The sequence below is a fragment of the Cynara cardunculus genome, assembly GCF_001531365.2.
Source record: "Cynara cardunculus var. scolymus isolate 2C chromosome LG 17, CcrdV1, whole genome shotgun sequence".
Lineage (NCBI taxonomy): Eukaryota > Viridiplantae > Streptophyta > Magnoliopsida > Asterales > Asteraceae > Cynara > Cynara cardunculus.
This window is the reverse complement of record NC_037544.1, coordinates 6,919,491-6,933,699: the sequence shown is the minus strand read 5'-3', so window position 1 is coordinate 6,933,699 and position 14,209 is coordinate 6,919,491. Positions and strand designations below refer to the sequence as shown.

Below are 14,209 nucleotides of genomic sequence, written 5' to 3'. Positions count from 1 at the left end.
ATTATTCAACCTTTAAATAATCAAATAATCATAAATGAAAGTATGTTATTTGAAACTGAATTATGAGTGAAGGCGTTGTGTGTAATTTCTTTAAAAATAAGGTGTAATATGTAATTGTACTAAACCTTAGGGTTGTTTTTGAAATATAAAATCCATTCGACGGTATTAAAAACCGTAGGCCCGTAGATTAGCAGTTGATTCTCTGACCCACCAAAAACACGCAATTAAAGCAAAAATAGGCGGAGTTTCGTCCAGCGAATTCAAAGCCAACGGGAAATTTCACCGGAGTTCATACAAAATTGCTCTTTAACATTTTCCGGCGCCGTCCGGCACCTCCTCCACCGTTTGAAATATATTAACAAGTGAGAAGAAACAGACGCGTGTAGATTGAGGAATGAAAAATCGAGGCGGTGGTGAGTTTTAAATCTGATACAAACTAATCTGAATTTCAAGAGAAATTGGTGTCGGTTTGGAATTTTAGGTTCGTTTGGATGCTATGCCTTCTTCGGGCATTATGAACAGAGTTTTCAGTCGAGTTCGGAATCTGGACGCGTACCCAAAAGTTAACGAGGATTTCTACAGCCGTACGCTGTCTGGTGGTGTTATTACCCTCGTTTCCTCCATTGCAATGATCTTCCTTGTTTTCTCTGAGCTCGGTAAAATTCTTTCGTATCGAGCATATGATTAGCATTTCTTATAGAAGGAATTGATTTTTTTTATAATTCTGTGTTTGATTCAAAGAATTCGTCATCTGGAATCTCAGTGTAGCTATTAGCGATTTAATGGCCTGTTTTGAAGTTCGATGAATTTCCTTTTGATTCATGAGTAATTTCAGCATGCATTTCCTTCTTGGTGCATTAACATCATGCGTTTATAGTATTTGAGATCCAATATGATACAAGTTACTTGGCTTTTTCTTGAACATCATACTTCGCATATTCTTGTAAACAAAACAACAGTTTTTTTAAAAACATAAAAAGAGTGTTCTAATTTGCAAGAATGAACAAATTATGAAGAATAAAAGTGATCGGTTCTTTTTGCATTTTTGGTTGCGGATCATAATCTATAGGATTCTTTTTGGCATTTTTACAAAGAGGGAAGGAGAGTGTTAATATGCATTTGGAATGTGTTAATATGCTTATCTCATATTAATTCCAACATCTGAAAGTTGTTGGTGTTTTCTCCCATTGCAGGACTATATCTACAAACAGTAACTGAAACAAAGCTTGTAGTTGATACTTCAAGAGGGGAAAAACTACATATTAATGTAAAGTTTGTCATTATTTCTGAGATTTAGATCGAAATATGGACTCAGAACTCAATTCATGTATGATGCTTGTAAATGCAGTTTGATATCACATTCCCTGCCGTTTCGTGTACATTACTCAGCCTTGATGCCATCGATATCAGTGGGGAGCAACATCTTGATATTGTATGTGTGCTTAAAGTGTTCTCCAGCTATTTTGTTCATGCCATTTTGACCAAAATCTATGCTTGCAGAAACATTCTGTAATGAAGACCAGAATCGATGCTAATGGCAACGAGATTCAAATGAGATATGATCGGATGGGTACCCCTAAGATTGGAAAGCCCATGCAGAAACATGGAGGAGAGCTTGAGCATAATGAAACATATTGTGGTTCATGTTATGGTGCAGAGAAGGTACGTCTTCTTTGATGCATCACGAGATGAACTTAGAAAATTTTATCAAATCATTGATTCTTGTTACTGTTTAACAATCCAGTCAGAAGATGAATGTTGTAATTCATGTGAAGAGGTTCGTGAAGCATATCGAAGGAAAGGCTGGGGATTAATGAATCCTGATCTGATTGATCAGGTTGGTTTGATTCAAGTTCATGCCTAAATCGTAAAAAACAACACTAAAGTTTAACATTCTTGACATGTTAGTGCAAACGAGAAGGTTTTGTTCAGAGGATTAAATCTGAAGAAGGTGAAGGATGTAAAGTGCACGGATCTTTAGAGGTCAACAAAGTGGCTGGAAATTTTCACTTTGTCAAAAGCTTTCATCTGTCCAATATACATGTAGGCCATGAAGGCCAGGCCTTTCAAGAGGATGGTTATAATGTAGGCTACCATCTTCTACACTTTTACCATAGAATTCAATCAATTTAAAATCGAACTCTCTTATTCTGTAATTTTTACTTTTAAATGCTAATAAAATTTTCAGATAAGTCACAAGATAAATAAACTAGCTTTTGGAGTCAATTATCCTGGTATTGTGAATCCACTTGATGGGTAAGATTTTTATTACCATAACGTACTCTCTCCTCTCTCTCCAAAAATTGAGTTCATGTTGAACTTTCAAGTGTCAAAACAGTTCCTTTTAAACTCAGAGATTTGATAACAAGTGTTTGAGCTTTTCGTTATTGCTATTTGTATCGTTATTCAGGGTGCATTGGTTTCAAGGAATACCAAATGGAATGTATCAGTATTTCCTTAAGGTTAGTACTCTACAGTGAGTCCACAACTCTCATTACCTACATACCTACATGATGCATACTTACGTATATAGAGATATATAATATAAATCTGGTCTAAATTTCAGGTGGTGCCAACTGTATACACTCCTGTTAGAGGCCCAGTTATTCAGTCAAATCAGGTATTTCATGAACTTTAAGAGGAAATGTATTGTGAATTTGTGATCAAATTTTATGTTCTGAAACGCATGGAATTTGTATCCTACAGTTCTCTGTGACAGAACATTATAAGGGTCCAGAAAAACTTGGCCAACGGGCGCTTCCTGGAGTCTTTTTCTTCTATGACCTCTCTGCAATTAAGGTCTGTTTCATTTCTGTAGGCATACCTGTCCCAGAGGAAATTTATCCATTATGCATGGTTAAAAAGTGGACAACTTGATCTAGGTCCCATCCTTGTGTTATAGGAGAAACGACGTTATTGGAAACAAACCCATTTTTTACACTGTCTACTCTATTTTTACAATTCCTCTTGGTGGCTTCCGCAGGTGACTTTCACAGAAACGCATACCTCCTTCTTACACTTCTTGACTAATCTTTGTGCAATAGTTGGAGGTATATATGTTTGATGGGGTAGGTTGAAATGAGAAGCGTAAATATTTTACTTAAGGACTAACTATTCATGTATTTTCATCAAAATACATGATATCATGAACAATGAACGATATGCATGAATATTTAGGGTCATTCATCATGAATAATACATGAAATAGTTGGTTCTCAGGATATTTATGGTTCTCATTTCAACCTTTCCCCTATGTTTGATTATGCTTCAAATGTCCAACCGATACAATTGATAGTTCTTTCCATCAACCAAATGATCTTCTCATGTCGTATTCAGGTATATTCACAGTTGCAGGAATAGTAGATTCATTCATTTACCATGGTCATAAGGCTTTGCGGAAGAAAATGGAAATCGGAAAATTGGGCTAAGCTTGCTATGATCTTTTCTACCTTAAACCCTCGCCACCCACTCCAGTTTCGACAATCCTGGATTTCGTTGGTACAAACTCTTTGTCCTCTCGATATTGTCGTTGTAATTATCTTTTCTAACTAGTTATTAGTAACGCCCATATCTGTATAGTTCAGCGACGTAGGAACATTTTTAACATTCTTTGTAAACAGTGTACACAATTTTGGTCTTAATATATATATCCTTATTCTTTTAAAGTCGATCTTTATCTCGATCTAAAGCTTTAGCGTGTCGAATTGGTTATGCAAATGAAAAGCTTCAAGATTATGGCTTTTGTAGTATGTATTCTTTTCTTGCCTTTCAGTTGTTAACTGTCGAGAAATACGCTTGTTGATCAGTTTGGAATGGAGGAATGAAGATTTGCTCTCCTTGATACAACGGTCCATTCAATAGAGTTGCGCTGAGGAGAGTCGTGTCCCACCGATTAGAATGGGAAGGGGATCGAAGACCGTTGGCTAAAGGGTCCATCTTTTCACCAAGGGACGGCCATGAAGAAAAGGAAACACGAAAATAGAACAGGTTTTTATATGTTGTATTCAATTGAGTATTTGCTAGGGGTGGGTAGAAAATCAACCGATCCAATTGGAACCGACTGATCCAACTAGAACCAACCGACCATAATTGGATATCCGATTGTAATTGGATCGGATCCGATTGAAAATTTCAACATCCAATTTGGATATGTCAGTTCTCAGATGGCAGTCTAGAACCGACCAAAACCGAACCGAATTGGTCAACATCCAATTAATCATCCGATGACCATCCAGTTGTCCATCCGACCATTATCCAACTATTGTCCTATTAATTTATTTCAAATCGTTTAAATAGAAATTTGTTTTATGTGGGGCTTTGAATTTTTAACTTCCCTTGTATTGGCTTTAACACATATTGAAAGTGATTAATTAATTTGTATCATTGTTAGAGCATTGGATTGAATTCCAATCCCATCGGCTCATTCATTGGATATCCGATGGATATCTAGTAAAAATATCCAATGGATGGAACTGAACCGATCCAATCATCCATTGGATAGGATTGGATCGGTTATCCAATGTTAATCGAATCGGGTCGCTTGATAAAATCCAACATTCAATGAATAATTGGATCGGTTTGGTTTCCATCACATCTAATTGTCAACCGATGAACAGGAATGATATTTGGAATGGATGGTTGATGGGTTAGAAATATAAAGACGTATGGTAGATGGAATATATTAATATTTGGATTCTTTTAAATGAATGGAATTTCTATCTGAGGGGAGAAAGTGGAAACTTGAAAAGTATAGGGGGTCTGTTTTGACTATAGGAGTATCACGGACAAAAGCAACCTACTCCATAGGTGATTTCCGTCAGATCACTAATGTATTGGTGAAACATGGTTGTTTCATTTTATTTTTGTTTGTTTCATATAAACGTTCTCTCAATCGTAAAAACAGTAATCCTTGTTTTGTGTTATATTATCCTATCCAATATACCAAATGCACAAATGAGTATCTAACAACGAGGCCGTATTCCGTCCATGACCATTGGTGGACTCCCTTCCGGATCCCTCTAGTTAGATTATATAGATTTGCCATTATAATAACCATTTTTTCCTTTTGATAATTGTATTAGATTATTTGGTATTTTGATAATTATTGGCGGGTTAGTATATAAAATATATAGAGAAATACAGTTTTTCTTTAAATTAGTAATAATAGTAAATTACAGATTTGGTCCCTATGGTTTTACTGGTTTTTATGAAAATGGTCTATGAACTTCATTTGTTACATATTAGGACTCATCATATGTCATTTTGTAACAGATTGGTACCTTCTTCTGACGGTCGTTACCTTCTTCCATTTAAATAAGGGGCAAAATAGTCATTTTACCCCTTTTTCTAAATACTTTTCATTTCCCTTTTTTTCTTATATTAAAACTCCAACTCTCTCTCCCCCGACGGCAACCCACCACACATCCCCTCCGGCGTGACCTCCGGTAATATCTCCGGCGTCATCTCCAATAAGATCTCCAGCTTAACCTCTGATAAGATCTCTAACTTAACCTCCGATAAGATCTCCTGCGTGACCTCCACCCCCACTGCAAAGATGACTCCCCCAACACTGCTGTGATGTGTTCTTTGAGTGTGCTCTGTGTGTGTTGGGTGTACCGTGGGTGTGTGTTTAACAGAGGGTAGATATATGTGTGTGTATCTGTTTAATCGAAAGTCATAAAATGTGTGTGTATATATATATCTATATATGTGTGGTGTCTATGTTTAACAATGTGTGTGTGTGCGCGCGTTTAAGAGAGACAGAGTGTGTATATATGCATATATGTGTGGTGTGAGGTGTGTATTTAACGGAGTCCATGTGTGTGTATATATATACATGTATGTATATATATATATATATATATATGTAGAGGTTAGATATTATACAACCCTTGATATTTGTGAAGCCAATACAACTCAATCTCAACCATCCATTTCATATGATTTCATAGAAGTTTTGATTGTTTCTTAATATAAAGTATTGATCATAATTAATGAACCATATTCATCTTCCATAAATATTCAAATCATAATAAATGAACTCTCATCATTTCCATAAATATCTCAATTTATTGGATCGCATTGGTTGTACAAATACGACGGATTGTATTTGAAACAAACTCTATATATGTATGTGTGGCTGTGTTTATTTATTTAACAAAAGGGTGTCTCGGTGTGTCGGTGTGTGTGTATTTAAAAGAGGGTCGATGGTGATGGAGAGAGGTGGCGGGTTGGGGTGATTGACGAAGGTGATGTTCTTCGGACAAAGACGAAAAGATGGGGGAACGGGGGAGGGGAGGGGCCGATCTCGTCGGAAAATATGGCGTGGCAGGAGAATATATATATATATATATATATATATATTAGAGAGAGAGAGATAAGAGGGCGATCACCCGCTAGCGGCCGCACGGGAACGACGTCAACGGGTGTTAGAGAGACAGAGACCAGCAAACCACAGGGACCAAATCTGTAATTTATTCTAATAATAAGCACCGCGATTAACGGATAGCCGTCGGTGATCACGGAAAGAACCATCGGTGATCCGTTTGTGACAGTCTTTCGGTGATCTCCCGTTGATTACTTCCGTCGGTGATCTGTTGGTGGGTATCACCCACGAAAGATCTTCACATACGTTTTCGACTGATTACGGTTCCATTTGTTGGTGAAAGTATTCAGAATAGTAATAACTTATGACAGTTATTTTCAAATATGATATATTGTCATTCTTTAGATTACCATTTTAAGTAATTAAATATGCTATATAATTGTATGATTTTAGTTGTTTGTCCAAAATTTGCAACAGTTTTACTTATGCCGTAAATTTAAGAGTTGTTAAACGACAGTAAAGAAACCTTGAATCTGCATTCCGAATTTATTAGTAACATTTATGACTAGATACATTAACCGAACAAAACGCTCGTTAACTACTTGCGTGCCAAAAGTTAGATTTATTCTCGTTTCCTAATAACCAAATTGACCACTTTGTACTATGCATTCTCGAATCCCCTTGGCCCTACATCACCTAAGTCGTTTATGCACTTTCATAACTGCATAAACGGCGTAAGATGAAGGTCCAGAAATCTTTGTACAGATTTTCTAGCATCATAATAAGATCACCTTGACGAGGTCGCGGACATGGAATCATCTGTCAATGAACGATCAACGGATAAATCTTCTTCGCTCTCTGAATCGACATTACCAACCTTAATGCTCTCCACGTCACGTGCTACCTCGCTCATCTCGGGTCGTTTTTCTGGTGCTTTGTCGCAACAACGCACCGCTAGTTGTAGCAGTTTCAACATCCCATGGATTGCGCTCCTTTGCACCATGATTTCCAAATCGAAGATCTCCGCGGTCCATTCTTCACGAACCGCACGGTGGACCCAACTACATAGATCCACGGCTTTGTCATCCTGCGGAGCCGAGTGAACGCCAAGTCTCCCGGTCAAGAGCTCCATTACTAGGGTTCCATAGCTCCATACGTCGGACTTCTTTGAGATCCTTTTGGAGGTCACGAACTCGGGAGATTTGAAGGCAACCATTTGTTGAGCGGATATCGTGTTGGAGATGATCCCCGTAAGACCGTAGCCCGAAATGAGAGCATTATTATTCTCATCAATGAGTACATTGGATGATTTTAGATTGCCATGGGGAACTAGGGTTTGTAAATTAGGGTTCGTGTGTAAGTACTCCATGGCTCGAGCCACTCCGCGTGCAATGGTTAACCTTGCGTTCCATCGAAACGGAACTCGATCGTTCGTCCCTCTTCCTCCTATATCCAATTATCAAAGTTTTTGAAGGATGTAATATTTATATACGCCCGATACATGTACACTCCTCACGTTTGAGGTTTGAACCATGACCTCCACGGAGGCTAGGCTCTAGCAGTAACTCGGATACCATTGAGCCGATGACCCTTTGGTCGAATTATCAAGTTTTACGAGTTACACGAATATGAAACTACAAATGAAATTGAATGGGGGAAAAGCTACCGTGAAGGTGATCGAAAAGGTTCCCGTTTGTCACAAACTTATGCACCAACAATTTCTCGTGTTTGGAGTAATAGTACGCAAGAAGCAGCGTCAGATTCGGGTGTTTCTGGGCCGCGATCGCATTCATTTGAGTTACGAATTCATCGCTACTCAACGGCTTCAAATCCCTTAGCCGTTTCACGATCACGTTTCTTCCGTCTTCCAACCTAGCCCTGTACGTGTTCCCGAAATTCCCTTTGCCTAGACTCTCGGCGGAAGCTTTCATAAGGTCCCCTAGCTCGAACTCGGGGTCGCCGTCCACAAAAACAAGGTTTCCTTTGTCTGGTTTCGGTACATTTTCGTGGTGATCGTCAATCATCACCTTACTCGCCTTTTCCGCGTCCTCCTCAACCATGGTGTTCTTGTTCTCCATTCTCTTTCGGTCAAGTTTTTGTTTCTTTTTGTAGAACAACACTAACAGAATAACGATAATGAATACACCTATAACGTTAACGATAATCAAAAGAGTAGACTTGTTTGATCCAGAACTATGATCATCATCCGATGTTGTGGGGCCACACACTCTAGGAGAGGGTGGCCCACACAACCACTGATTATGATCATACGATGAAGGACCAAATGATTCAAGCGTTTTGGTATTCGGTATCGGTCCTGAGAGGTTATTGTTCGATACGTTCAATTGTTTCAAGCTAGACTGATCGAACCAGGGAATAGAACCCGTCAACCTATTCTGCTGGAGCTGCAACGACTCCAGCAAAACCAGGTTGACGAGCGAAGGCGAAATCGACCCGTCAAAGTTGTTGCTCGACAAATCAAGCCGTGCCAAATTCGGGTTCTTCGAGAAGTCCATCATCTGCCCAAATATCGAATTGTTCTTGAAGCTCAAAACCGACAACGAGGTGAGATTGAGAAGCGAATCAGCGACGATTTCGCCGGTGATGCCGAGATTCTCGAGGGTTACACCGACGACTCCACCGCCACTGCAGTTGACACCATACCATTGGAGGCAATTGAAGCTTTGCCATCCGGCGTCGAGAAAAGGGTTGTGAAAACGAGATTTGAGTGCCAACAGACCATTTCTTTCTGCCTCGGTGAAACCGATGGTGATATCGGCGTTTATCTGGTCGCCGGCGACGGCAGAACCTGCAACAAGAAATACGAACATGAAAAGGTGAGAGAAAGCCATGATTTTGGTATGGAAAAAAGGTGGCAAAAAAATGGTGTAGAAATAGCAAGATAACGAAACATATTCGAGTAAGATGCCATTACAGCTATGGGGTTTGACGATTGTTCATTGTTTGAAGAGGATATCAAGAAATTTATATTCATTTTTATTTGATTTATTGCTGAGAATCCTAAGACTAAAAGAAGAACATGGGGTATTCTCGTACCTGCGATTTGGTAGTTAATGAATGATTTGGTGTATAATGATTAAAAGGCTCGTATAATAATATAAAATGATCTAACACGATATTTTAAAAAACTAGTTGAAAAATATAACGGACATAATTGCAAAAAAAAAGGAAAAAAAGAATGGAACTTATCGAATGATTTTTTTCTCAATAATTCACATATGATCTATTTATTAACTTTCATTTCATACCTTCTCATAATATTTTAGCACTCTTATTTGAACTCTTAGTATGTTTTATTTTTAACGATCTGTTTTTGAAAGTGATTTTCTTGCATGGATATATGTAGTCCGAAACCTTTTGTAATTCGAGAATCATATATGTGCAATAATAAAGTCAAAACGACTTCTGACGTGTAGTTCAGTTGGTAAAAAAAAGTGGGATAATTTTATCCAAATACAGAACAAGTCATGGGTTTAATACAGAACAAGTCAAAAGGACTTCTGATAAATATATACTATCTCCCAACTGTTTCAGAGAGAAAATCGAAAAAAAAAAAAAAAACTATAATTTATTAGAAACTTAAAAGGAAAAATTGACAGAATGTGAACACTAGTATTTGGACACGAATGATGTTGTTCGACTCCATAGAAATTAGTGTTTGTTGGTCAAAAAGAATACATTTGTTTGTTTGATACTTGTTGTAACATTTTGTTGTTATATTAATTTGACAATTTGTAGTTGGTTCTCATCGAAACAACCCAAAAAACGACAGTAGAAGCTCTACTGCAGAACGCTTAGATACCATACAAACCCGACTCTATCAGATGACTTGATTTGCCAAAAAAATGTTGTCTTTGTCAACGACCTAAGTTGATTTGATTTCAAGATCAGAACGTCACTCACTAAGAAACATAAAAGCAGTATTAGATTATGCTAAAAAAAAGGGTATATGCCACCGTCCTTTGAAAGGCCCGCACTATATGGGGGATGGTCCCACGGCCATCAAATGCATAAATCACGTATGTCATGGTCATCATGACATTATATCATATATCACCCTCGATTTATCTTTTCTCGATAATAACTATAAAATTCAGTGTCCATACCAATATATTAAATTAATAAAGTCCATCAAGAAAAGAAACTTCAGTTCACACTCCTTTGAAAAACAAATGAACTGTAAGTAATCTAATAAACGTTGTTTAATTTTCTTTGATCCAGTAAGTTTTTATTGTGTTTTATACGCAGCGTGGTTAACAATTCAACGTCAACTTAAACAGGGGAGAAACCCCCAATAAGTAGTTCAACGTGTGTGACGAATTGGGGGAGCAAAGATGAAGAAACGAGTGAGGAAACATAATGAGTAACTACTATAAAAAAAAGGGTTGTTGGCTTAGCGGCATCTGGATAATCGGTAAATCTTAACCTTCTTGGAGATTAGGGTTTGCTTCATAAAAATAAAGAGTGTACATAAATATTTTGCCGTATATAAATATTATATCTTTACTATATTATAAAGCATTTAACAAAAAACTCTTAAAAATCATTTTCTATGCATGAAGTACTGTATATTGATGCATATTACTTAAAATTCAAGATTACAAGTAAATTATGCATAAGTACAATTTATTAAAGCTCGATGTTTGAATTCGTGTAACTAACCGCGGATAAACATAATCAAATAGAGGATAAACATCTTATTTTAAAATATAAATAATCTAAAATATAATTAGAATAATTATCGAGTTCTAATAAAATAATTAATTATTATCTTTATAAGAAAATTATATTATTAAATCAAATATAAATTACTTCGTTATTGAACCTAAATTAAATTATAATAAAAAATTGAAACAAAATTGAGGAATTTTAAATAGTTAATTTGATACTAATATCGATATACTTTTGTCAAATTTTTATGATATCTTCAAATTTATATTTTATTGAAGAAATAAAAACATCATCGCTTTTTTAAAATCACCTAAAACCATATTATAACATCGACTGAGATAAATAATAAAATAAAATATTAAAATTAAGATGTATTTCGCTGCATTGCGCAAGTACTCTTCTAGTACTTTTTAAAAAGAGTAACCTTCCACCAAGACAAAGATTGAGCAAGAGATAGAAATGATTCACCGCCCGATACATAAAAAGGACAACCGCTCATACTATAAGGCCATTCTAAACTACAAAGTATGAAATATTGTTGTAACACCCCGGTTTTACAATTACAATAGCAACAAAATTATGTTGTCAAAGACCTTCCAGCCTAGTGGTAAAGGTTTGGGCATGACATAGTCATGAACCCGAGTTCGAGCCCTGGGAAGGGAGTGTTGGCGACATTTAAGTGGGGCCATGTTTAGCCTCCAAATTTGCCGGGGATTAGTCGGGCTTTGGTCCGGACATCCTTACAAAAAAAAAAACAAAATTATGTTCATTTAAGTATCTTAAATCTTTAAGATAATTAAGATATTTTATCTGAAGTGGAGATATTTACATCAAATACAAAAGTTAAGATTTTAATATCAAATATTGATATCATTGGAAAGAGGATATTTCACACAAACACGCACATATGTGTGTGTGTGCACACACATACATACATATAGTTGAGTTCCGATGAGAAGGACAGTTTAGGTGAAAAGCGTAAGAAGTGATCACCACCCTTCGATGCACATTATTACGAGATGCTCTAAAGATAGGATGTCTTAGCCATCCAACCGCTATTCCATCCTCGTTATCCATTGAGCCTGCCTGAATAATCCCCCTTTTGTTAGATTATTTCCGATGTAATCATAAAAGGTTAATTTTTTGGGACCAGATCAATCCCCGTATCAAGCGCGATACATGGGTGGGTTTGAGATTAAAAGTGATCAATGATCTATATCCCTTCTTATATTCCTCACCTTAAATCTCCTTCTCACACGATCTTTCGCCTATACGGTTTCTCACACACACACAACACATATATATAAGTTGAAAGATCGAGATACTGAAAATATCAAAGTCTAAGGAAATTTATAAAAGTCGGAAAAAGGTATAGAAATAGCATCCATATAGGTAGGTAAATATATGCTTATACTTAGATTTGAGATTACATAACAAAGCTACACTCCATAAATACAATAATATATATAATAAATAAAATATTATATATTTATATAAATATATACGGACTAAGGAAATTACATAAATTATTGATGAATTTTACGTCCATCGTCTCATCATAATTCGTCACCTCATGCTTCCCATATTACAATTATTAAACATATATGTTTCATTTTTATAAAGAGCACACAAAAATACCAAAAGTAAGTTAGAGAGACATCCAATTTAAGGTGGTAAATCAAGCATCACGATTAAGTAAATAATATGAGTATATATTATGAGAAATGATAATATGTGCTATATATATGTGTGTGTATATATATATATGTATGTATGTATATATATATATGTATGTATATGTATGTATGTATATATATATATATATGTATGTATCTATATGTATGTATGTATTTATGCATGATGAATATTTTGAAATGATGTTTTGGTAAGTTTACCTTGCATGAAATAAGGTTATGCTTATAATGCATTTTATGAGAAAAACATGTATTTTACATTTGGTGTATGAAAATTTTTGTGGATGTGAAAGTATGGTCATATTCATTATCTAACGGAGTATAAGTATAGAGGACGTCTTGCAAACGGACCTCAGACGGAAGATCGTTTGCGGAACCCTAGGAATCAAGGATCCCGTTGAAAATATTTTGCATGCTTACACATATAAAATCTCGCATTCACGGATAATGTCCAAATGATGTTTTCACATAAGTGGTTTCATGCATCAAAATTATCATGCATAATTATACGAAATGTATTGAATTGTCATTCATGCATTAAAATGAAATATATTTTATGAAATCATAACTGCTTATTAAGCTTAAAACTTACATATTTCATATATGTATATCTCAAATAAGACATGAAAGGACCGACATGAAGAGTTATAGTTTTTATAATAGTTGTTATATGTGTTACGCTATTGAACTGTTCTTAGAATGTTTATACAATTGTAAAGTTCATGATGCTACTGTATCGAACTAATGTAAGTAAGTAATAAGTTGTATGAACTTTTTTGAGTTTGCAAACAAATAAAAAAAAACGAAAGAAAGACAGTTGGTGTCGACACACGATGGTATGAAAACGAGGCGTTACCAGTTGTAGGTTATGTCGTTTAAGGTGGCACATGTGGATGATAGAATATTATATATATATATATATATATATATATATAGGGGCTGGTTCAAATACTAACCCAATATTTTGTGCAAACTWTGCTAACCCATCTTAATCGTTTATTTTCTAATCTAACGGTTATTATTAAATGAGATTAAATAAACAATAATTTAATTAATATATTAATTAATATGTATATGAACAATTGTTCAAAAGATAAATTGGTCAAAAATTTGTATTAATTAATATGTGTATGAACAATCGTTCATCTTCGTGCCTATATCAAGGTATGAACATTCATGTGAACCCTATGGTGTGAACCCTAGATATATGAACATTAGCTACACCGTGTGAACCTAGATATATGAACATTAGCTACACCGTGTGAACCTAATGAACACTATAATCGATATATGTTGGTCATATGATCATGTTCTTCAACCTTGATGCATGCTCGTAGAGATACACATACACGACGATGAGACATGTGCACATTAACAAAAACAGGGGTTGTGCAGATAAAACCGATACCTGTACTTTATATCTGTTCGTGCATGATGTTTGCTGTAGATGGTTTCATATGTGAATTAGTTGTCAATAAGATGAACATATTTGAATCTT

At 35.8% G+C, this 14,209-nt stretch overlaps 2 protein-coding genes across 3 annotated transcripts in view; one reads left to right on the top strand and one right to left on the bottom strand.

The window, feature by feature from the left end:
• Positions 1-245: 245 nt before the first annotated feature.
• LOC112500951 (endoplasmic reticulum-Golgi intermediate compartment protein 3-like) lies at positions 246-3,629 on the top strand. Of its 2 annotated transcripts, XM_025104574.1 has the most exons (13): positions 246-413; positions 523-656; positions 1,194-1,267; positions 1,349-1,432; positions 1,501-1,662; positions 1,745-1,837; positions 1,909-2,085; positions 2,189-2,256; positions 2,411-2,462; positions 2,567-2,620; positions 2,707-2,799; positions 2,984-3,050; positions 3,337-3,629. In XM_025104574.1, the coding sequence occupies exons 2-13, from the start codon at positions 629-631 to the stop codon at positions 3,426-3,428; spliced, it is 1,044 nt and encodes a 347-aa protein (XP_024960342.1). In that variant the 5' UTR covers positions 246-413; positions 523-628; the 3' UTR covers positions 3,429-3,629. The 2 variants fall into 2 exon arrangements, with proteins under 2 accessions (XP_024960342.1, XP_024960341.1); XM_025104573.1 differs by having other exon boundaries at positions 246-656.
• Positions 3,630-6,943: 3,314 nt separating this feature from the next.
• The window catches only part of LOC112500573 (probable leucine-rich repeat receptor-like protein kinase At1g68400), a 10,189-nt gene continuing 2,923 nt past the window's right edge, over positions 6,944-14,209 (bottom strand). The window contains exons 4-5 of the mRNA XM_025104077.1: positions 7,992-9,134; positions 6,944-7,771 (exon numbers count right to left, since the gene is read on the bottom strand). Coding sequence (XP_024959845.1) covers positions 7,113-7,771; positions 7,992-9,134 — 1,802 coding nt within the window. The 3' untranslated portion in view covers positions 6,944-7,112. The remainder of the gene's footprint in view (positions 7,772-7,991; positions 9,135-14,209) is intronic.

Coding starts and splice junctions, on each gene's coding strand:
- LOC112500951 (XM_025104573.1), top strand. CDS start 497: ATGCCTTCTTCGGGCATTATGAACAGAGTTTTCAGTCGAGTTCGGAAT. Junction 657..1,193: donor CCTTGTTTTCTCTGAGCTCG/GTAAAATTCTTT, acceptor CTCCCATTGCAG/GACTATATCTACAAACAGTA. Junction 1,663..1,744: donor CATGTTATGGTGCAGAGAAG/GTACGTCTTCTT, acceptor TTAACAATCCAG/TCAGAAGATGAATGTTGTAA.